We start from the raw sequence: 25,917 nt of genomic DNA, 5'->3' as shown, positions 1-25,917 counted from the left end.
TTCTCTGCATCACTTGTCATCAGGGAAATACAAATCAAAACCACAATGAGGGGCAGCCCTGGTGGCTCAGCGGTTTAGAGCCGCTTGCAGCCCAGGGCGTGATCCTGGAGACCCTGGATCTAGTCCCATGTCAGGCTCTCAGCATGGAGCCTGCTTCTCCCTCTGCCTGTGTCTCTGCCTCCCTTTCTCTCTGCATCTCTATGAATAAATAAATAAATAAATAAATAAATAAATAAATCTTAAAAAAAAAACATAATGAGAACCACCTCACACCAGTGAGAATGGGGAAAATTAACAAGACAGGAAACAACAAATGTTGGAGAGGATGTGGAGAAAGGGGAACCCTCTTGCACTGTTGGTGAGAATGTGAACTGGTGCAGTCACTCTGGAAATCTGTGTGGAGGTTCCTTAAAGAATTAAAAATAGAGCTACCCTATGACCCAGCAATCGCACTGCTGGGGATTTACCCCAAAGATACAGATGCAGTGAAATGCCAGGACACCTGCACCCCAGTGTTTATAGCAGAAATGTCCACAATAACCAAACTGTGGAAGGAGCCTCGGTGTCCATCAAAAGATGAATGGATAAAGATGATTTGGTTTATGTATACAATGGAATATTAATCAGCCATTAGAAATGACAAATACCCACCTTTTGCTTCGATGTGGATGGACCTGCCGTGGATTATGCTGAGTGAAATAAGTCAATCGGAAAAGGACAAACATTATATGTTCTCATTCATTTGGGGAATATAAAAATCAGTGAAAGGGAATAAAGGCAAAGGAGAGCAAATGAGTGAAAATATCAGTGAGGGTGACAAAACATGAGAGACACCTAACTCTGGGAAATGAACAAAGGGTTGTGGTAGGGGAGGTGTGTGGGGGGTTGGGGTTTGATGGGGGCACTTGGTGGGATGGGCACTGGGTGATATGCTCTATGTTGGCAAATTGAACTCCAATATAAAAATAATAATAATAATAATAAAAGATTTTTTTTATACATAAGATCATGTCACCCAGAAATGGGGATAGTTTTACACTTTGTTTTCCAGTCTGGATACCTTTATTTATTTCTCTTACCTAATTGCCATAAATAGAGCTTCTGGTATGATGCTTACTAGAAATAGTGCGAGCAGACATCCTTTTCTTATTCTAAATTTTGGAAGGAAAACAACTAGTCATTAATCATCACATTTGATGTTAACTGTGAATCATTTGTAGATGTTCTTATGGTAGAGGAAGGTTTTTTTTGAAAGGTGTTTCATTTTGTCAAATGCTTTCTCTGTGGTTACTGAAATGATCATAGATTTTTTTCTATTCAATTGATATGATGTATTTCATTAACAAATTTTTGGATTTTGACAAACTTGGCATTCCTCACATGTCTCACTTGATCATGATGTAGAATTATTTTTATATATTGCAGGGTTTGGCTTGTTCATATTTTGATGAAGACTTTTCATCTGTATTTATATTTTTGTGATTTTAACCAAAGGTTCGGGAGAAAGATAGATTTATAGAACAGTGGCATAATAATCAAAATTTAAAAAAGAATGTGAAAAAAGGCCACTGTGCCAGAGCACAAGCATTGTAAGCACTTCATCTGCTTCCCATAGTTATTGATATATTTTGGTTTTATCACCCAGAGAACTATTTGCATCACAAAGTGAAGAATAAATAATTGTTTTCCAGTTAGTTCTACTCTAAAAATGTCATCTGATATTCTTCAACAAGTTGTTTGATAAAGAAATAATCAAAAGGTAAAATTTCAGTGAAGGACTAACTTACATAATAGAGAAGGGATTTTAAATATGCAAGAGGTGTGGTCATTAATGCTAGTTATCTTTATTAGTATATCTTTTAAAGTATCTCCGATTTTTTTTCACATTTTAAAAACTAAGATAATTTTCATCCGAAATAATTCAGGATGAAAATAATTTACGTTTGATTTTGTCCCACAATGAAATTACCTGTCAAGCTTGCTTGGTATTTGCCTGACACTTCATTACAAAATAATTAGACATATTAAAATTTATGTTTGATTTCTGATATAAAACTCCAAAAGGAATATTAAGTAATACTTACTATTATTAAATATATAACCAAATTTCAGAAGTATTGTTAAAGAGAAAATTTGTAAAGAGAAAATTTTTTGAAATAGATATTAGCTTTGCTCGTTTTTAAATTCATTGGTATACTTTTTAAAAGTTAACATTAAATGAGCTGAAATTAAAAAAATGAATATAAGATCTTTTCCAATTCAGGAAAAGAAGTGATCAGTAGGAAATTTACATCATTAAATGTCCATACTAGAAATTAAGGGCTAAAAAAAAAAAAAAAAAAAGAATCAGGTAAAAATGCACAAGTAAGCCTAAAGAAAGAAAGCTAGTTATGATGAGACAATAACTAAGTATATAGAAAGCAACTTACAATAAGGAAATCTCCAAAGGAATAAATTATTCATTTAAAGGGTTAAATTTGAAACAAACAAAAATATCACACAATACCAGCAGAAACACATATGTTTTTCAGAGCACCATGATTTAGGAATGCCTTAGAATCTTAACCTCTTAGGATAGACTTAATAGTGTGGAGTTTTTTCCAGGTATCATTGTTTTTAGGTTGAACTGAATAGATTTTTGAAAATTTTTTTGGTCCTCAATTTTTTTAAAAAAAGTTACTTTTGACTAGGGGTACATTACAAAATAAATAGTTTCAAAAATTGCTTAAACACACGCACACACACACACACAAACATCAAAAACAGCAGGATTAATTAAGAAAAAATGAAAGGAAACATGCTACTAATATCAAAAATAAAAATTGGAAATTCACTTTAAGTTCTGTAGACATTTCAAAACTCAGAGCATTTTAGAGCAACTTTTATAATAATAAACTTAGAATTAAATGATAGAAGTTTGAAAAACAATCTTAAGTAAAAATAGTAAAAAATATGAAAACTTTGCTGTATATTTTTTTAAAATTGAATTTTAAACAAATTCTATTCACACATGGCTTGTCTTGTTAATTATTCATATTTAAAGAGAATATTTCACCAATTGTATGTAAGCTTTCCTGGAGAAGAAAAAGACAAAAATAAATAAAAATAAAAATGAGGAAACCCTGCTACAGTGAGCCAATGTAACTTTAATATTAAAATCTGACAAAACATTATATGGACATAAAATTACAGGCTAATGTATTTTATGAGCAAAGAGGAAAAATGTTAAAACATTAGCAAACCAAATCCAGTGATATATTTAAATAATGATATGACCACCGAGTGAAAGGAACAAAGAATTACTATTATAAAATCAATTGATTTAATTTATTATACAAACAGAAAAAAGAAAAAAATATGAACATCTTAATAGATTCAGAAAAAGCAAATGATACAGTTGGGCTCCCACCTTAAAAATTTCCAAGCCAAATCAGGGCACCAGGGTGGCTCAGTCAGTTAAGCATCTGCCTTCAGCTCAGGTCATGATCTCAGGGTCCTGGGAGGGACCCCTGCGTGGGGCACCTGCTCAGTGGGGCATCTGCTTCTCCCTCTCCCTCTGCCTTTCCCCCAGCTTGTGCTGGCTCTTGCTCACTCGCTCTTTCCCTCTCTAATAAGTAAAATCTTTAAAAAATCCCAAGCCAAATGATAATAGAAGGAAACCTTGAAAAATATGATAAAGATTTTTGTGACTGAGATACTCCCTAGTTATCAAATACCCAGGCACTCTTGCATATTCCCCACCTTCCAGTAGTTAGGTTGACTGAGCCACTTGTTGATACCCAGTCAAAAATCTGTGAGCAAAAGCATGGACTACCTAGAACATCATCCTCCAGTTGTCTTGCTTTCAGAGAAGCCAATATTCCTGTAAAATGAGAAAAATCACAGATGGAGAAGAACCTTTCAGAGCCATAGTCACAGAACACAAAATTCACTCTGCTTGATTTCTAGAAATGTTTACTGTAGGATACCATAGACTAGAATGAGTTGTATTTCCAACACCCTCTGACTGTAATAAGGGTTACATTTTATTTCAAGTAATGGGCAAAGTCAGTTAAGTGTATGATTCCTGGTTTTGGCTCAGGTCATGATCTCATGGGTCTTGAGATTGAGCCTGGGTTGGGCTCCCAGGTCAGCAGGGAATCTGCTTGAAGATTCTTTCCCTCTGTCCCACTCTCCTCACTCATATATGTATTTTCTCTCTCTCTTTCAAATAAATAAATCTTTAAACAAATAAGTAAATTAAGATGTTTTAATGGCATAAATAGTAAAAAAACATATGCTTGGAAAAAATACCACTAACCAGGTGTAGTCTTCAAAATGATATTCCTCTATACTACGTATAAAGTCATTTGTCATGAATGGATCTCTGTGGATCCCTGGAGAGTTCTCTGAGTAGTCTATGTGGTCCTGACCCCTGCTATGTACAATTTAATTAAAACACTACTAGCATGATACAATTGTAATTTACCCTCCAGTCATAATAATGTAGGAGACTTTTTTCCCACATATACTAAAACCTCAAAGCTAATAAAGATAATGTTTGAGAAAAAAATATAATGGAATTTATGTGGAATTATGTAAAAAGGTGAGGGAAAACAAAGCCCTGATGCTAAATAAGAAAAGCCAAGATGATGAGGAATATCAGTCATTAACAGACAGGTAAAGTGAATGATAAATAAAAGAAAACAACAGGGGATAAACTAAGAAATATCTAAAACAAACAAACAAACCCCAAAACAAAAAAAAAAAAATAGCAACTCCAAACAAGCTCTAATATATCGATGTTAAAAAGTAAACGAGGTTTCAAAATTCTGTATTGCTGTGAGATTTTTTAAAAATGCAGATTCCTGAACTGAAATAAAATGCAGAAGAAGAAATCATAGAATATGTATTTTTTTTTTAAGATTTTTTAAATTCATGATAAACACAGAGAAAGAGAGAGGCAGAGACACAGGCAGAGGGAGAAGCAGGCTCCCTGCGGGGAGCCCGATGAGGGACTCGATCACAGGACCCCAGGATCACAACCTGAATCAAAGGCAGATGCTCAACCACAGAGACACCCAGGTGCTCATAGCACATCTATTTTTAAAGATATTTTCATAACTATAATGAAAAAGATTAATTAAATACTTGTGAAATGCCAGATATATAGTTAATTGTTCCAAAACATTATATTGTAAGTCCCGGCAACTCAATAAGCTGTATACTGCTGTTCCAATTTTATCAACAAGTGAAGTTATTGGGGCTAAAAGAATCACTAAGTTCACATACAATAAACAGAAACTTCAGAATTCAATTTCAGACCTGTCTGACTCCAATGCATTTGCTCTTAAATACCACATAAAATGCCTTCTGTTATAAGGCACTATGTTGATGAACATATTTTATAGGAAGGGAGATTTCAGATTTTAGGAAACAGATACAGAGAAGCACAAATGTATTGTCTGAATATTTTGCAATAATTAAGTCTTATGCTGTATTTATCAATGATCCTGATGATAAAATAAGTTATCAAAAAAGGGAGGAAAAAAAAAGGGAGGAATTAGTACAGCGATCCCTGACCAACAGGGTTCTACAATGGAAAAATAATTAATACTTTATTATTACAATGTGTTAACCCTAACAGAAATTGTGATGATAAAACTAAGTAAGAATATCAATTTAATACATAAGACATAAATGAGATGTCCTTCTTCCTCCAAATATACATGCTAGCATCTTATCACTTTCTGCTCTGTTCAGGAATCTGGTACAATAACCATTGTTTTCAAGCATGATTGCTAGAACTCATACAGCAATTTGGTAGCGTGGCAGGACACAAAATCAATGCCCAGAAACCAGTGGTGTTTCTATACACTTACAATGAGGCTGAAGAAAGAGAAATTAAGGAGTCAATCCCATTTACAAGTGCACCCAAAAGCATAAGATACCTAGGAATAAACCTAACCAAAGAGGGAAAGGATCTATACGCTAAAAACTATAGAACGCGTCTGAAAGAAATTGAGGAAGACACAAAGAGATGGAAAAATATTCCATGCTCATGGATTGGCAGAATTAATATTGTGAAAATGTCAATGTTACCCAGGGCAATTTACACGTTTAATGCAATCCCTATCAAAATACCATGGACTTTCTTCAGAGACTTAGAACAAATTATTTTAAGATTTATGTGGAATCAGAAAAGACCCCGAATAGCCAGGGGAATTTTAAAAAAGAAAACCATAGCTGGGGGCATCACAATGCCAGATTTCAGATTGTACTACAAAGCTGTGGTCATCAAGACAGTGTGGTACTGGCATAAAAACAGACACATAGATCAATGGAACAGAATAGAGAACCCAGAAGTGGACCCTCAACTTTATAGTCAACTAATATTCAATCAAGGAGGAAAGACTATCCACTGGAAGAAAGACAGTCTCTTCAATAGATGCTGCTGGGAAAATTGTACATCCACATGCAGAAGAATGAAACTAGACCACTCTCTTTCACCATACACAAATATAAACTCAAAATGGATGAAAGATCTAAATGTGAGACAAGATTCCATCAAAATCCTAGAGGAGAACACAGGCAACACCCTTTTTGAACTTGGCCACAGTAACTTCTTGCAAGATACATCCACGAAGGCAAAAGAAACAAAAGCAAAAATGAACTATTGGGACTTCATCAAGATAAGAAGCTTTTGCACAGCAAAGGATACAGTCAACAAAACTCAAAGACAACCTACAGAATGGGAGAAGATATTTGCAAAAGACGTGTCAGATAAAGGGCTAGTTTCGAAGATCTATAAAGAACTTCTTAAACTCAACATCAAAGAAACAAACAATCCAATCATGAAATGGGCAAAAGACATGAAGAGAAATCTCACGGAGGAAGACATAGACATGGCCAACATGCACATGAGAAAATGCTCTGCATCACTGGCCATCAGGGAAATACAAATCAAAACCACAATGAGATACCACCTCACACCAGTGAGAATGGGGAAAATTAACAAGGCAGGAAATGGAAGCACAAATGTTGGAGAGGATGCGGAGAAAAGGGAACCCTCTTACACTGTTGGTGGTAATGTGAACTGGTGCAGCCACTCTGGAAAACTGTGTGGAGGTTCCTCAAATAGTTAAAAATAGACCTGTCCTACGACCCAGCAATTGCACTGTTGGGGATTTACCCCAAAGATACAGATGCAATGAAACGCCGGGACACCTGCACCCCGATGTTTCTAGCAGCCATGTCCACAATAGCCAAACTGTGGAAGGAGCCTCGGTGTCCATCGAAAGATGAATGGATAAAGAAGATGTGGTTTATATATACAATGGAATATTGCTCAGCCATTAGAAACGACAAATACCCACCATTTGCTTCAACGTGGATGGAACTGGAGGGTATTATGCTGAGTGAAGTAAGTCAATTGGAGAAGGACAAACATTATATGTTCTCATTCATTTGGGGAATATAAATAATAGTGAAAGGGAATATAAGGGAAGGGAGAAGAAATGTGTGGGAAATATCAGAAAGGGAGACAGAACATAAAGACTCCTAACTCTGGGAAATGAACTAGGGGTGGTAGAAGGGGAGGAGGGCGGGGGGTGGAAGTGAATGGGTGACGGGCACTGGGGTTATTCTGTATGTTGGTAAATTGAACACCAATAAATTTAAAAAAAATTTTAAAAAAAATGGAAAAAAGGAAAATGAAGAAGAAAATAAAAGAGAGACCATGAGAGACACAGAATTGAGTCTGTTCTAAGAATCAGACACCAGGGGGCACTTGGGCGGCTCAGCTGATAAAGGGACTGCCTTTTGCTCAAGTCATGATATTGGGGTCTTGGGATGGAGCCCCATATGTGGCTCCCTGCTCAGGGGGGAGTCTGCTTCTTTCTTTCCCTCTGCCCCTTCTTCTGCTAGTGCTCTTCCTCTCATAAATAAATAAATAAATAAATAAATAAATAAATAAATAAATAAATAAATAAATAAAAAATAGAAAAAGAGAATCAGACAATTTACTTGAAAAGGTAACCAAAGAGGAGAGAGAGAGAGAGAGAGAGAGAGAGAGACTATATCATGAGCTTCTGTCTTTTTTTTTTTTTTTTGAGCTTCTGTCTTTTAACAACAATCCTTCCTGCCAGCAATATCAAGATGTATGATTATTTCAAATCCAAGTAGGTAGTTCTTTGTCTTGGGGACTGGGAGAGATAGCTGGAAAATGGGAAGGGAGAAGACAGGCAAAAGAAATTTTCTGGAAATGAAAAAAAAATTTCTCCTTCTTCTGTATATTGAAAAACACCCTTCACCATTTTGTCACCCTACTCTCTGTGTACACACCAAACCTGGGTGGATATAGCCAAGGACCTTCTTCAGTGTTCCACCAAGCTGCTGAGCTAGTTGGACCAAGACCGCATTGACTCGTATGAATAAACTCACTGCCTACCCCAAGCCGTTGAGGCTAGTGTGTTTTAGTACTGAGAAGAGGATGGATTTTTATTTTTATTTAGGATGGATTTTTAAAAACACATCGTGATATAGTACTATTAGTCTGTTTTTGCATGGCAAGACAAAGCATGGTCATGGCAAAGCAAAGAACAGCTTATAAACAATATTTCTTATTCATTTTACATGGAAATTGTTGGTCGCTATGGGTTAACTGGGGTAATTCTGCATGTTTTTTCTTAATTCAAGGATATAGGCCAAAAGAATGGGTTCTATCTAACTCATACTGTTCTCTTGCTTATAATGGAAGTGCAAGGGAAGGAGAAAATGATCCATGCAAATTTGTGTTCAGATTTGTAGTTTTCTGGTTAGAGATGGGATTTATCTTACTTGCTCACGTCCGAATGGCTGAGCAAGTAACACGGTCAGGCCCTACATCAAGGGAGCAGGGAAGTATACTATTTTAAGAGAGGGGAGACAGAAGAACTATTTGCAAATGAAATGCAACTTCTCACAATTTCTATATTATGAAATGTTTCCTTTAGTGGGGGATGCAGAACTTTGTAAACAAATTCATTAATACGTCTTATACAATAGGAACCTTCATCATAGGAAGCATAAGAAAGCATGTAAAGAAAGGTGACTTTAGGTCAGTTAAGGTCAGATTTTCTGCCAAAAGTGTGACAAATATTTGAGCTGAAATCATTATCTAAATTTTTGGTACACTAAGAATTTTAGATTTCAGAATTTCAGATGTGCAATTGTGGAATATTTTAATATGCTTAAGGCAAACAAAATTGTGGGACAACTTGGTCCATTCTTTTACATTCAGCCATTCCATAGCCTTGTATCTAAAGTGCCTTTCTTAGAAAAGGCTAATGACTGTCATTTAATATTCAATATGATTGTCTTTGTCTTGTAATTGAGGATTTTATGTATATAATTCCTGATATGTTGGTTCAATGTATTATCTTACAATTTGCTTCCTCTAACAAGTCTCATTTGTTATATTGTCTTTCTCTTTGCCCTTGTTTTTCAACAAATGTAACTTTTTGGGGAATGGGGTATTTTTTTACTTCTTATTTGCCTTCTTACTTTTTGAACTTGAGGAACACTGTATTTTGTAAGTCCTGGAAAATTCTCACTGTTAACTCTTTGAATATGGCTTCTGTCCCCTTCTTTCCTTTTTTTTTTTTTTGAACCTTAGACCCTTTTACCATGCTTTATATAGTCTGTTTGTATATTCATGAGATCTTCTTTCCTGGAAGAAGGAATTTCCTCCATTCTATGTTTCTGTAGTTCTATCTGGATATTTTCTTCAGACCTTTCTTCCCTGTGGCTAATTCTTTCTCAGTAACATACAACAATAATCCTATTTCTTAGTGAATATTTTTCTCCAAGTGAAGTGAGTGATTTAGCATACAAATGTGATTATATATAAATGTAATGTGTGTGCTCATATTGGGGTTAATGGGTGATGGGCACTGAAGGGGGCACTTGGTGGGATGAGCACTGGGTGTTATGCTATATGTTGGTAAATTGAACTCCAATAAAAAAATAATTTTAAAAAAAGAATCTACTCACAAAGAGAGATGAATATGTCTCAGACAAGAAGCTAATAAAGTAGAGAGAAATCACTAATCAATTTTGAAAGTATTTGGGATTATTATAAATATATATTTTTATATATGTGTGTAATTAATATAAATTATATTATTAAACTCCTACGTACCTACCCCTTGAAATGAAAAAATGTCAGCATTTTTGGAATTTGAAAAAAAAAGAAGAAGCAAGACAAAATAAGTCCTTCACTTAAAAGGGAAGACCTATAAGGCTAGCTGGATATTTCACAATAGAAACTTGGCAAGTCAGAAGAGAGTGTCATGATATATTCAAACTACTGAATGGAAACAATATGCAGCCAAGAATACTCTATCCAGCAAGGCCAGCATGCAGAATAGAGGACACATAAAGAGTTTCTCAGACAAACAAGAGCTAAAGGAGTTCATGACCCCTAAACTAGCCCTGCAAGACATATTAAAGTGGACTCTTTGAGTAGAATGGAAGACCAAAAGTAACAAAGACAGGAAAGGATCAGAGAAAATAGCCGGAAACAATGATTTAACAAGTAAGAAAATGACAATAAATATGTATCTATTGATGATTATGTTGAACGTAAATGGACAAAATGCTCCAATAAAAAGACATAGGGTGTCAGAATGGATAAAAAAAAAATTACAAGACTCATTTATATACTGCCTACAAGAGCTCATTTTAGACCTAAAGACACCTGCAGATTGAAGGTGAAGGGATAGAGAAGCACTTATCATGCCCATGGATGTCAAAAGAAAGCCAGAGTAGTTATACTTTTATTGGATAAACTAGACTTTAAGACTAACAAGTTATAAAGAAGGGCATTATATAATCATAAAGGGGATAATCCAACAAGAAGATATAACAATTGTAAATAGCTATACACCCAACATGGGGGCACTCAAATATGTAAAACTATTCATAAAGGAACTAATTGATAATAACACAATAAGAGTAGGGGACTTTAACACCCCACTTACATCAATGAACAGATCATCTGAACAGAGGAAAAAGTAAGGACATAATGGCATTGAATGGCACAGTGGAACAGATGGACTTAGCAAATATATTCAGAACGTTTCATTTTAAGACAGAAGAATACACACATTCCTTCAAGCGCACATGGAACATTCTCTAGAACAGGTCACATAGTAAGTCACAAAACAGGCCTCAACAAATACAAAAAGATTAAATCCTACCATGTACCTTTTCTGATCACAATTCTATGAAACTAGAAGTCAACTGGAGGAAAAAAATTGGAAAGACCACAAATATATGGAGATTAAAAAACATGCTACTAAAGAATAAATGGGTTAACCAGGAAATCAAAGATGAATAAAAAAAAACATGGAAAGAAGTAAAAATGAAAACACATGCTTCTAAACTTTGGAATGCAGCAAAACCAATCATAAGAGGGAAGTATATAGTAATACAGGCCTACCTCAAGAAGCAAGAATAATCTCAAATAGACAACCTAATCTTACAACTTAAAGGAGCTAGAAAAGAACAACAGAGCCTAAAACCAGCAGAAAGAAGGAAATAATAAAAATCACAGCAGAAATAAATGATATAAAAACTAAAAAAATGATAGAACAGATTGATGAAATCAGGAGCTGGTTCTATGAAAGATTAATAAACTTGATAAATCTCTAGCCAAACTCACCAGAAAGGAAAGAGAAAGGACCTAAATCAATAAAATCACAAATGAGAGAGGAGAGATCACAATCAACATCACAGAAATACAAATAATTATGAGAATATTATGAAAAAATATAAGACAACAAACTGGTCAATATGAAAGAAATGGATAAATTCCTAGAAACATATTAACTACTAAAACTGAAACAGGAAGAAATAGAAAACTTGAATAGACCAATAATCAGTAATGAAATTTCATCAGTAATCAAAACAAACAAGTTTATAGGCAAATTCTACAAAAACACTAAAAATAATCCATATTCTTCACAAACTGTAAGGCATTTCCTCCTTCTTTCTATTTCTTTCTTCTTTCTTTCTTTCTTTCTTTCTTTCTTTCTTTCTTTCTTTCTTTCTTCTTTCTTTCTTTCTTTCTTTCTTTCTTTCTTTCTTTCTTTCTTTCATTCTTTCTTTCTGTTCCTCCAATGTGGAGTTTGAACTCACAATCCCAAGATCAAGGGTCACATGCTCTGCAGATTGACCCAGCCAGGCATCAAAAAATAGAAAAGAAAGAAAAATGACCAAATTCATTCTATGAGGCCCTGATACTCCAAACCAGCTAAAGACTCCACTAAAAAAAGAGGACTATATTCCAGTATTCCTGATGAACATGGATACAGATTTTCTCAATACAATGCTAGCAAACCATATCCATCAATACATTAAAGGAATCATTCGCCATGGTAAATTATTCCTGGGTTGGAAGGGTGTTTCAATATTTGCCAAGCAATCAAGGTGACATCACATAATAAAAGAAGGGATAAGAATCACACAGCCATTTCAATAGATGCAGAAAAAGCATTTGACAAACTACAACATCCATTCATAAAAATCCTCAGTAACATAAGGGTAGAGGAAACATATCTCAACATCATAAAGGCCATATGTGAAAAACCCACAGCTAATATCATCATCAATGGGGGAAAACTGAAAGCTTTTCCTCTATCATCAAGAACAAGACAGGGATGTTTACTCTTACCACTGTTAGAAAACTTATAGCAATTAGACAACAAAATTAGACAACAAAAGGAAACAAAAGGCATTCAAATCAGCAAAAAAGAAATCAAACCTTCACTATTTTCAGATGACATACTCCCTATAGAAAACCAAAAAGAGTATACCAAAAAATGGCTAGAAACTCATTAACAAATTCAGTAGTCTCAGTCTCAGTCTCAGGATACAAAGCCAATATACAGAATTCTGATGTATTTCTATACACCAATTATGAAGCAGCAGAAAAAGAAATTAAGGAATCAATCCTATTTATAATTACCAAAAATGATAAAATACCTGAGAACAAACCTAGCGAAAAACGAAAAAGACTTATACTCTCAATTATAAAATACTGATGAAAGAAACAGAAGATGACAAAAAGAAATGAAAGATATTACATACTCATGGATTGGAGGTACACATATTGTCACATATTTGACATATTGTCAAAATGTCTATATTACCTGAACCAGTCTACAGATTTAATGCAACTCTAATCCAAATACAAAATACAGGGCAGCTCTGGTGGCACACCGGTTTAATGCCGCCTGCAACCCAGGGTGTGATCCCGGAGACCCGGGATGGAGTCCCACGTCGGGCTCCCTGCATGGAGCCTGCTTCTCCCTCTGCCTGTGTCTCTGCCTCTCTCTCTCTCTCTCTCTCTCTCTCTCTCTCTCTGTCTCTCTCTCTCTGTGTGTGTGTGTGTGTGTATCTCATGAATAAATAAATAAAATCTTAAAAAAAATACAAAATACCAATAGCACTTTTCACAGAGCCAGAACAAATAATCCTAAATTTGTATGAAACCACAAAAGACTCTGAATAGCCAAAGTAATCTTGAAAAAGGAAAGTGAAGCTGGAGAAATTATAATTCTGGACTTCAAGTTATTTATTTATTTATTTATTTATTTATTTATTTATTTATTTATTTATTTATTTTGGACTTCAAGTTATATTACAAAGCTAACGGACATGTGAAAAGAAGCTCTACCTCATTCATTATCAGGGAATACAAATTAAAACTACAATGAGATATCACCTCACACCATCAGAATGGCTAAAATGAACAAGGCAGGTAACAGCAGATGTTCGCATGGGTGTAGACTAAGGGGAACCTTCTTCCATTGTTGGTGGGAATGATAATTGGTGCAGCCACTCTGGAAAACAGTATGGAGGTTCCTCAAAAAATTAAAAATAGAACGACCCTATGACCCCGTAATTGCACTACTAGGTATTTATCCAAAGGAAACAAAAACACTGATTCAAAGGGATACATGTCCCGATGTTTATAGCAACATTTTCTACGATAGCCAAACTATGGAGCAGCCACGTCCATTGACTGATTGACTGATGAATGGATAAAAAGGATGTGAGATTATATATATGTAACATATATTCATAGAATATAGATTCATATAATATATCATATGATATACATGAATATTACTCAGCCAGTAAAGAAAAATCTTGCCACTTGCAATACTAGGAATGAAGCTAAAGAGTGATTATGATTTTAAACAAAATAAGTCAGTTAGAGAAAGACAAATACCATATAATTTCACTCATATGTGGAATTTAAGAAACAAAATAAAGGAGCAAAGGGTAAAAAAGAGAGAGGGAGGCCAAACAAGAAACAGAGTCTTAACTGTAGAGAACAAATTGATGGTGTGGGGCTGGGTAAATACATGATGGAGATAAGGAGTGGACTTATTGCAGTAGTGTCGTATGCAAGTGTTGAATCACTATACTTTACACCTGAAATTAGTATTATATTGTATGTTTATTAGCCAGAATTTAAATGAACACTTAAAAATAAATAAGGGATATTAATTATAGCATCGGGAACATAGTCAACAATATTGTTTTAACTTTGCATGGTGACAAATGGTAACAAGCTATACAATGGTGAATATTTCATAATGTATATAAAGTTTGACTCACTATGTTGGACACTGGAACTAATATAATATTGTATGTGAATTATGCATCATTAAAAAATAAAATTGTCACCTAGTGTTGCAAAGAAAAGAGAAACAGATCAATAGAAACATAGATGCAAAAAAAAATAATTGCATTTTAAAAGTACATTATCTGCCTCCTCAATATTTCTAAAAATCTAAAAATACCTTCATCTTTTTAACTGAACTCTATTTCTGAAACTAATGATACACTATATGTTAATTAACTGAATTTAAATAAAATAACATTTTAAAAAATTACCTTCATCTTCCCTTATGTCATTAGGCTTTTGTCATTTAGAAGAAATATTTCTATTAAAATACAGACAACTAGTTATCATGGGAGGATGAATCAATGAATATTTGAGTAATATTAATATTTAAATCTCTGCCATGGTGTTATTGTCCAATATTTTTTGATTTCCTTCCCAGAAATGTATTCTATTCAGCAGAAATCTAAATAGTTTATTTACAGATAATATAATTGAATGCAGGTGTATTAAAAACTGAGGCAGAAAAATAGAGAAGTTTGGAAATTGATGTCATTGTGACAGTGACAATAAAGTTGAAAATGTAAGTCTTCGGAATTAGTGTCAAATATCAGTAAATACCTGTTACTGGGACGACAATTTTAGAGTATTTTCAGTATAATAGAAGTGACATAGCAAGGGCACAAGAAAGAAGTATGTGATGATAATTTAGCAATCCTACCTCAAATTAAAACTTAAACATCAAAGACATTTCTCACACGGTCTAGATTCTCAGTGTTTGTGATACAGATGAAATTAAGTGAACAGCCTGGGTGGTCAAGTCTCTGACCCCAATATCATCTGGAATATAAAAATTTCTCAGAGACACATGCCAATTAAATGACACAATACAAGCTGAAAACTGCTACATTCTGGAGGTGTGTGATGAGATAAAGTGTCTTCAAAGTAGCCCAAGTGTAAGAATTTCCTGTTCAAACTTTAAGTGACACATTGATAAGAAATCAACTTTTTCCACTATTACCTCACTCTGAGCTCTCACAGGGTCAGCAGTCTGTGAAGACCACAGATATTACCTGTTTACAAGAGTAACAAGGTCTCCTATGGGAAGATGCATGACTTCCTGGCCAACAGAAGGTAAGTAAGTAGCTCTACTGGCCTCTCTAATAGCCAACTTTTAGTGGGAGATTTCAAATGTTAGATGGGATGTACCTGAGGTATAATTAATATACAATCAAATCACAAAGAACATTGGTGTTTTTATTCTAACAATTCAGGGTGAAAAATAAGAATAAATATGAAATATCCTAGAAAATTTCTTAAATTATTTAAAATATTACCTATGGTGAAGTAATCAAGTGTATACAAACACACATAGTTGGGTCTATAAATCAATATAATGTCAAGTGAAATCGCATAAACATCATGATAAGAAACAGTTAATTTTGGATTTGTCATCAGTCTAGATATAATTACATGTAAGATTTGATATTTAGCTCAGGCTTTAAAAATGAACTCTTAAAATGAATTCAAAGAGTGAGGTAAAACGTTATTCCTCATGCATTTACTTAGGTAAATGAAACCAGTTTGGTTTATTATAAAAAGCAGGAAGAAGTTCCTTCTGTAAAATGCTACTTTAGATTTAACTGTGAATAGTCAAAAGACTTTTTTTAAAAAAATTGAGTAAAACTTGGCAAAAAATTCCATACTGAAAGGTACTACTGTCTAATGAGTTATGTTGCATCATCTAATGAATATGAATCAGTAATTATAATGTGGCTATTGTGTTAAAAATTAAAATAACTAATATATTGTTGAGTTTATGAAAGCTGGATTGAATAGTAAGTGATTTATATGCATTAAAAAATTACACCTTTTTACTCCAATTTTAGATTAGTAAACTAAATTGCTAGACATGAAGTAACTTTTTAAAGATCACATGAAATTTGAGAGCCAGAAGTAATTGTAGATCTCACTGACTCAAAACTCATTGGTAGAATTATTAATTTACACTTATTTGATTTGTTAAAATAGCTCACCCAACCAAAGCTACCCTCACAACTGGGACAGCTGTAGGATCTTTCTGGAAGTTTGTGACAACAGTATTCTTCCATAAATGAACTACACTTTTATCTATCATTTTATGGTTTCATATTTTGCCATTAATGCCAATTTCTGGTGTTAAATTAGTAGTTTTCAAAACATAGCTTTTGTTATTTTGTTTCAATATTGTTAAGGTTTGGGATAAGTTTAGTGTATCGCATGACATTTGAACATATATAATTTTTCTTTTAAAATTTAATTTCTCAGAACTACAATTATTCAAAATAAAAGATCATTGATAAGAACACATCACCTTCCAATAAATAAATGTCATCAAATAAAAGTAATTTATTACAGGAAGTTCTTTTATGTACTAAAACTATTTCCCAATCAGACTCCTCAATGGTAAAGCATGACTGGATTTAAAGCTCTAAGGGAATTAGTACCAGATTTTACATTATCAACTGCAAATGAGTACTATCACCCACCTCACGCTCCACCCAGTGTGACTGTCCTGGCAGTTTTGTCATTACATACAGTCTTCATCAAGTCCTTCAGTTCATTTCCACTCAGCACTGTGCCTGCCACTACACAGCTACAGAGATGAATAACCAAAGAGGTACCTGTGCAGAACTTAATTGGGTGAATAACTCAAAGAGACAGCAAATGAAAGCTAAGGGCACTAAAAATTCCATTTCAGTAACTGAGCAAGAAATAACCTATGCAGAATTCAATCTTCAAAATGCTTCTCAGGATCATTCAGGGGAATGCAAAGAACTACCACTGCAAAGGTAAAACATTTAAATCACACACAGTGTAACTGTTCTAGAATGTGATCTGGGGCACATTGGTGGAGAGAATGAGTAGGGAATGATGTCCTATATTTTTCATTTGTAAGGATCAGAGCTTGGAGTTGGTAAATAGTATTGTAGACTAATAGACTAATTTTACTCAAGCATTGTTGTAATTCATAGTCTTTGATAACTCATGGAGTATTACCTTTACAGAAAATGTGATGGTATATTCTGAGAGAAGATTTCAATGGTAGATACAGTTTGGGTCCAAGTTTCTATATGTGGACTCCGTGTGCATCGTTGGTTCTCTTGTATGTAAATTTCCTAAATGGTTATTTCCATCCATCCTTTGTCAGTGTTTTCATTTCTGTTCCTAATATTTACTACTATTTCCAGGGAAGATCCTTGCTAGGATGCTGGGAATCATCTGCTTTGTCTTGATGTCCATTGTGATAAGAATAGTTCTTATTCCCCGTAAGTGTTTAAATGACTATCTGGGAAATTTCATTTTAATGATTGTCACTGCCTCAAAGTATCTCATACTGTATGGAATAGATCTTTCATTTTAATGCATGTATGCTATAAAAATGGAATGATTATTCTGAACTTGTCAAAAGTTTAAGTAACAATAGTTGTAGAGAGTATTACACATATATTCAGTTTCATTACTCAGAGAGGTGTTCTAGGAGACACAATGAGAAATAAATACAAACTAATTCTTAAGACTGGTAAACCCAATACTGTAAGAAATGGAGAGGTTTGATTCTTAATAGGCTTTTGAAATATTTTCTCCCAAATCTTCATTTCTTTGTTAATATTGCTTGGTGAAATACATTTTATTACAGAATTTTGTAATTCTAAACAGTACTCCAAGTTCTAAGTTAAGAAACTGAAATCATATATTTATTTCAGTTTAAATTTTTATGATGATTTCTTTAGTTTTTTCAGTTACTGAAATACTGGAGCAGAACAATTCATCCCTGAAAACAAACATTCAAAAGGTATAAAATGATTCTCAAAATTCTGATATTATTGTTGTTTCTATTTGCCTCAAATTTCCTCCTGCTAAAACATGATAAGAAATCATTTTACTATTCTACAGAAGTCGTTTTATTCAGTGCTCTTGCACATGTAGAGATTAATATTTTTGTATGTTTATTTTATATAGGCACATAAATTAGGGAATGACAGGCTAACTATTCTCTGTGAGCATGTGTGAGCATATTTTATTTATATCATCCTGTGAGTGTTCATAGATTTGTATACCTATGTATATACTTATGCAAGTATGTAAAATAATTTGAATTTGTTAATATTCAAATATCTTTTGTAAAATATCTCATAATATCTCTTTAGCTTATCACTGTGGTCATTGTCCAAAAGAGTGGTTTACATATTCCAACCATTGCTATTACATTAGCACTGAAAGAAAACCATGGAATGAGAGTTTGGCATCCTGCGCTTCTAACAACTCTAACCTGCTCTACATAGATGATGAAGAAGAACTGGTAAGATTTCAATGTTCCCAGATTTTATTAAAGCTTATCAATTAATATCTTTCTAGGGCTCATCAATATTTTTATATGTATATGTAGCTTATTTTAAAGTCTGTTAATATTCCATAGCTTGACTCTATATTTTATTTATATTTTTATTCCTTTAATGTACATTTGATAATTTTCAGTATTGCTTTTCATAGAATACCATCCTTCTATAAATGCTCTTTTGCCTGAAATAAAATTTACTAATTAATTTTACCATACAACAAGGAAACTAAACATATGATTGTGCAAATTGATCACAAAATAGTTAGAACCATGTAATTACAAATTGAATCGTGAAATAAAAGTTTAGAGCCTCTATCAGTCCTGTCAACTTCAATATTATGAGATATCTTCACTTACTTTCAGACTTTATATGAATGGAATCATTCAGTACACATTTTTATGTGTGTCTCCTTGCACTTTCATATATTTGTAATCCATATATATTATGACATTTGTCTATAGTTTGTGAATTTTTACTGCTATCTGATATGATTATGATATTTTAAATCTATTCTCAGAAATGTAGTTCCTGTTTAGTATGTGAGTATTATGAATAATTATTTTATGAAAAGCCTTTTCCATGTCTTTTTTCACATATTATATTTATAATGATATATTTATATAAATATTTATTTATATATGATGCATAACTACATAGTATATGTATATTTAGGCATATAAATATTATATTTATCATAATAGAATAATGATCTAGAAATATAACATCATAGTTGTAATTATATATAATTATAATACAATTTCTTCTAAGCATGAGAATGAAATTACATGGTCATAGATATGTGCATATTTCGATTTAGTACATTATTCCAACATTTTTCTAGATTATTGTATAATTTTGCTGCATAGTCAATGATTTTCAATGGAATAATGGACAGTGTCTAAAATATCTTTGTCTTCCTAGCATGGCTTTTATTTGCCATTATTTTGATTGGAGAGAAAAAATATTTTTGAGACTTTTGTCTGTACCTGTTAGTGTCTGAAATTTGCTCTGTCTGGAATATGTGAAGTAAAGAGAAATTCCATGGCATTTGCTGCCATGTCATTCCCTGGATTTGGAGTGCCTGGTTCTGTCAAGTTTCTCATCATCTGTCTAAATCCTCTTATGTTGATATATATATATATCTCTAGTTGTTTCAGCTCTATTTGGTGGGAGGACTAGGGATAAGTATATCCTCTCTATCTTTCAAGAGGGGGAAGTCTGAATTGTAATGGTTTTAATTTGAATTTTCCCAAGAGTAATAGTGTTGAGCGTCTTTTCCTGCACTCATTTGGAATTTTATAGTTTACACTTAGGTTTATGATCAATTCAGAGCATTTTTGCATGTAATGTAGGGTACGTAATTATTAATATTATATGATAGCCAGTTATTACACAACATTTGTTAAGAGTCTATACTTTTTCCACTGAATGACTTTGCATCATTGTTGAAATTTATTCACTATATGCGTGTGAGTAAAAATTTTGCACCTTCTAATATGTTTCATTTGTCTAGTTATGTATTTTATTTCCTTTTCCTTTTTAAAAAATATCTTTTCGTAACAATACATATATATTTATTCTATTTCAGAGTCCTCTTGTCATCTTTCTAGATCTTTTCATGAACATTTTCTGATTTTTATCTTTCTCAAAGTTTTTTTTTCAAAATAAGAATATAGTTTTATCAAATGCATTCTGCATCAGAGAAATCATATGATTTAATTTTTCAAGTTTTTATTTAAAACCAGTTAGTTAGCTTACCATGTAAGATGAGTTTCAAGTGTAGAATTTAGTGATTCATCACTTACATACAACCCCCAGCTCAAGTGCCCTCCTTAATACTCATAACCAATTTAACACATCCCCCTGCCCTCCTCCCCTCCAGTCAGTCTAGTTTGTTCTCTATAGTTAAGAGTATGTTTTCTGGTTTGCCTCTCCTTTTTTCCCCCTATTGTCATCTGTTTTATATCTTAACTTCCACATAGGAGTGAAATCATATGGTGTTTGTCTTTATCTGACTGACTTTATTCACTTTGGATAATTCTCTCTAGCTCTATGTCATTGCAAATGGCAAAATTTCAATTTTTTGGCTCATATTTCATTATATATATCTCCTATTCTTTATCCATTCATCAGCTGAGAGACATTTGGGCTCTTTCCATAATTTGGCTATTATTGGTAAGGCTGCTATAAACATTGGGGAGCATGTATCCCTTTGAATCAGTATTTGTGTGTCCTTTGGGTCAATATCTAGTAGTGTAATTGCTGGATCATAAGGTAGCTCTATTTTTAACTTTCCAATGAGCCTCCAAACTGTTTTATACCGTGGCTGCACCAGTTGTCATTCCCACCAACAGTGAAGAGGATTCCTAGTTCTGTTTCTCCACATCTACACGAGAACCTGTTGCTTCCTGTTTTGTTCCTTTTAGCCATTTTGTCTGGTGTGAGGTGATATCTCATTATAGTTTTGATTTATATTTCCCTGATGAGTGATGTTGAGCACCTTTTCGTGTGTCTGTTAGCCATTTGCAGGTCATCTTTGAAAATATGTCTATTCATGTCTTACACGCATTTTTAACTGGATTGTTTATTTTTTGGGTGTTCAGTTTTATATGTTCTCTATAGATTTTGGATACTAAGCATTTTTCAGTTACGTCATTTGTGAATATTTCTCTCATTCCAAAGGTTACATTTTAGTTTTGAATGTTTCTTTTGTTTTTTTTTATCTTGATGAAGTTCTAATAGTTTATCTTTTCTTTTATTTTCCTTGCCTCAGGAGACATATCAAGTAAGAAATTGCAATGTTCAATGTCAAAGAGGTTACTACCTGTGTTCTCTTTTTCTGCTTCATCAAATATTAGTTGACATATAGTTAAATGTGGGCCCATTTCTTGGTTTTCTATTCTGTTCCACTGATCTGTGTCTATTTTGTGCTGGTACCATTGTGTCTTAATCACAGCTTCTTTAATATATCTTAAAGTTTGAAATTGTGATGCCTCCAGCTTTGCTTTTCTTTTTTAAGTTTACTTTGACTATTCAGGGTCTTTTGTAGTTCCATACAAAATTTAAGAATATTTGTTCTAGCTCAGTGAAAACTGCTATTGGCACCTTGACAGAGATTGCATTGAATGTATAGATTGCCTTGGGTAGTATGGACATTTTAACAATATTTGTTCTTCCAACTCATGACCATGGAATACTTTTTGTTGTTTCTTCTTTTTCTTAAAAAGATATTTATTTATTTATTTATTTATTTATTTATTTATTTATTTAATGTGAGAGGTGGATGGAGGGAGCAGAGGGAGAGGGAGAGAGAGAATCCCAAGCAGACTCCATTCTGAGTGTGAAATGTGATGAGAGGCTTGATCCTACAACCTGGGATTATGACCTGAGCCAGAATCAAGTCAAATGCTTAACCAATTGAGGAACCCTGGTGTTATGGTTTTTTCCATTTCTTTCTTTCATCTTCAAATTCCTTTATCAGTATTATATAGATTTCAGAGTACAGATCCTTTACGTCTTTGGTTAGGTTTATTCCTAGGTATCATGGTTTTGGTGCAGTTGTAATTGGTATTGATTCCTTGATTTCTCTTTCTGCTGCTTCATTATTAGTGTGTAGCAATGTGACAGATTTCTGTACATTGGTTTTGTATCCTGTGACTTTACTGAATTTGTTTTTCAGTTCCAGCAGTTTTTTGGTGGACTCTTTTGGGTTTGAACTATAGAGTATATTGCTTGTGATTTCCCCTCTCTCATTGTGATTTTATTAATTCAGGTCTTTTCTCTTTTTGATAAGTCTGTCTAGTGATTTATCAATTTTATTATTTTTTTCAGAGGACTATTTCCTGGTTTCTTTGCCCTGTTTTATTGTTATTTTTTCTCTATCATTTATGTCTCCCGCAATTTTTATTGCTTCCCTTCTGCTGACTATATGCTCTGTTTGTTGTTCCTTTTCTAGCTCCTTTAGGTGTAAGACTAGGTTGGTTACTGGAGATTATTTTTTGCTTTTTGCGTTAGGCCTATATTGCCATATACCTGCTTTTGGACCATCATGTTTTCTTTATTATTTATTTCTATGTATTCTTTTTATTTCGTTTTTCAATTCCTGCTGGACTAATTCATTATTTAGCAGTATTTCATTTAAACTTGGTGTATTTGGTTTTTTTTTTCCAAGTTTTTTTCTTATGGTTGACTTCAAGTTTCATAGTGTTATATTCAGAAAATATGCACTGAATGATGTCAATCTTCCTCTACTTGCTGAGGCTTATTTTGTGCCCGTTTATGTGATGTATTCTGGAGAATGTCCCATGTGCAATTCTAAAGAATGGCTGCTTTGGGATGAAATGTTCTGAATATATCTGTTAAGTCCATTTGGTCCAGTGTGTCATTCAAAGCCATTGTTTCCTAGTTCCTTTTCTGCTTAGATGATCGTTCATTAGTGTAAGTGGGGTGCTAAAGACCCTTACTATTATTGCATTATTAATGAGTTCCTTTATGTTTGTTACTAGTGGTTTTATTATATATCTGGTTGCTCTCAAGTTGGGAGCATAAATATTTACAAGTTTTAAATATTATTGCTGGATAGCCCTCTTTGCTACTCTATACTACTCTGCATCTCTTGTTATAGTACTGACTTTAAAATCTAATTTGTCTGATACAGGTATAATTTTTCTGGCTTTCTTTTGATGTTGATTTGTATGATAGCTATTTCTCTATTCCCTTACTTTAAATTTTCAAGTCTTTAAGTGTAAAGTGAGTCCCTTGTAGGCAGTATATAGATGGGTTTTTAAAAATTCTTTCTGACATCATATGTATTCTGATTGGAGCATTTAGTTCATTTACATTCAGGGTAATTATTGATAGGTATGTATGTAGTGCCATTTCGTTGCTGGTTTCGTTGTTGTTTCTGGGGATTTCTCTGTTCCTTTCTAGTTTCTGTCACTTTTGGTTTTTTTTTTACTACTCAAAAGAACCCCTTTAATATTTCATGCAGGTCTGATAATGGTCATGAACTTCTTTAGTCATCGTTTGCCTGGGAAACGCTTCATCTTTCCTATTTGGAATGATAGCTTTTCTGGATACAGTATTCTCGGCTGCAGATTTTTCCTATTCAGCAAGTTGAATATAACATGACAATTGGTTCTGGTTTACCAAGATTTTTGTGGAGAGAGCTGCTAACTTTAATTCTCTTCCATTGTAAATTTGGGTCTTTTGTCTTTCTGCTTTTAGATTTTTTATCATTATATTTTGTAAATTTAACTACAATAAGTCTTGGTTGTTTTTGTTGCTTTCCTTGGGAGTTTTCTGTGCTTTTTGGCTTTGAATGTCTGGTTCCTTCCCTAGATTAGGAAAGTATTCAGTTACTACTTCCTCAAACATGCCTTCTCCCAGTTTTTTCTCTTCTTATGGGACTCCTATGATATGAATGTTTTTATATTTGATGGAGTCACATTTTCTACAAGTTTACTCTCATGATCCATTATTCTTTTTCTCTCTTCTGTTCAGCTTCATTAGTTTCCATAATTCTATCTTCTATATTATACATTTCTCTGTGTCTTCTGTCCTTGAAGTTATTACATCTAGTTGATTTTCAAAATCAGTTATTGCATTTTTAATTTCTGACTGATTTTTTTAGCTCTCATTTCTCTGTGGCATGTGTCTCCCTGAGGTCTTCCATGCTTTTTTGAAGCCCAGTGAGTATATGATTGTTGCTTTAAATTCTGTGTCAAGAAGGTGACTTGTATCTTTGTAGATTAGATATCTGGCTGTGATCATTTCTTATTCTTTCTTTTTGGTTGAATTTCTCTGTCTTGGCATTTTGCCTCAGTCTCTGTTCTTCTCTGTCTTATAAAATCCTGTTGTTTCTTCCTCCTGAAAGTAATGGCTTTTGAAGAAGAAGCCATATAATATCCAGAGCCTGGCACTTCAGGACGTGTCTGTAGTGTGTACTGCTTGTGCTCTGCTGCTGTGTTTTGGCTGCTCTATCCCTCAGATCAGACATCTACAGAGTTTCTTCTTGCCTGCAGTGGGCAGTGTTTGGGCTTTGGCCAGGGCAACAAGTATTAACTAGGTAGGTGTGGTTTCATCTGCTTGTTAAATGAGACCTGATGCTATTTCCTCTAGAACTGAAGGATGGCAGAACCCTATGATCAATAGACATGGTGCATGTGGGGATTTGTGTTGATCTTCTGGGGAAAGGGCCCATGGCTCCTGGTCCTTAGGCACCCTTGCCCAAGAGGAGTACCAGCAAGGCACAGTGAGGTGAGACTTGGTGCATGCAGCTTAGGTTGTAGCTGTGCTATTTACTGAGGTTGGTTTATGCTGTGGGGGAGGAGAGGGAAATGGTGCCAGCTAGCTTCTTCATCTCCAGAGAGGGGAGTCTGTGCTTGCTCTCATGGAATCCCTTCCACAACAGTGAACAATTCCCTCTTGCGCATCTCAGGCATTTTTCCAATTGCTGTTTTCACATTGTCTGTCTCCAGGTTGTTTGCCTGCCTGGAGTAGCACATGCACTTTGGACTTTTACTCAGCCAAGCCTGCTGACCTTTAAAGCTCCAATTTTGGGGGGCCTGGTGTAGCAGGGACCTGGCTGGTCTTCTGGGGGATGTTCTTGGCATGCTGGAACTGATGCAGGTTTGACCCATCATGGCAGTCATGCCTGAGCACAGGGGCATGGGATTTGGAGCAAAGCAGGCTAAACAGCCAGTGTCCACGTTAGTTGCCCTCAGCAGGTGTCTCTGTGCCTATGCTGAGGGGTAGAGGAGGGAAATGGATCCTGCCATCTCTTTTGTCTCCAGATGTACCATGACACCTCTCACAGATATGCTGATAGAAGTGAGAACGGATTCTCCCTATGCACCTTAGGAGATACTCAGATCATGC

At 34.1% G+C, this 25,917-nt stretch overlaps 1 protein-coding gene across 1 annotated transcript; it reads left to right on the top strand.

Annotated features, from left to right (window-relative positions):
- The first annotated feature begins 17,299 nt into the window (after positions 1-17,299).
- LOC129517106 (NKG2-F type II integral membrane protein-like) lies at positions 17,300-25,613 on the top strand. Its single transcript, XM_055336734.1, is given in 5 exon segments — positions 17,300-17,452; positions 17,454-17,487; positions 17,869-18,009; positions 18,832-18,998; positions 25,518-25,613. Coding segments are annotated over 5 exon segments (591 nt in total).
- Positions 25,614-25,917: the final 304 nt, after the last annotated feature.

This window comes from Nyctereutes procyonoides, unplaced genomic scaffold, assembly GCF_905146905.1.
Source record: "Nyctereutes procyonoides isolate TBG_1078 unplaced genomic scaffold, NYPRO_anot_genome, whole genome shotgun sequence".
Lineage (NCBI taxonomy): Eukaryota > Metazoa > Chordata > Mammalia > Carnivora > Canidae > Nyctereutes > Nyctereutes procyonoides.
This window is presented reverse-complemented; position numbering and strand designations above follow the sequence as displayed.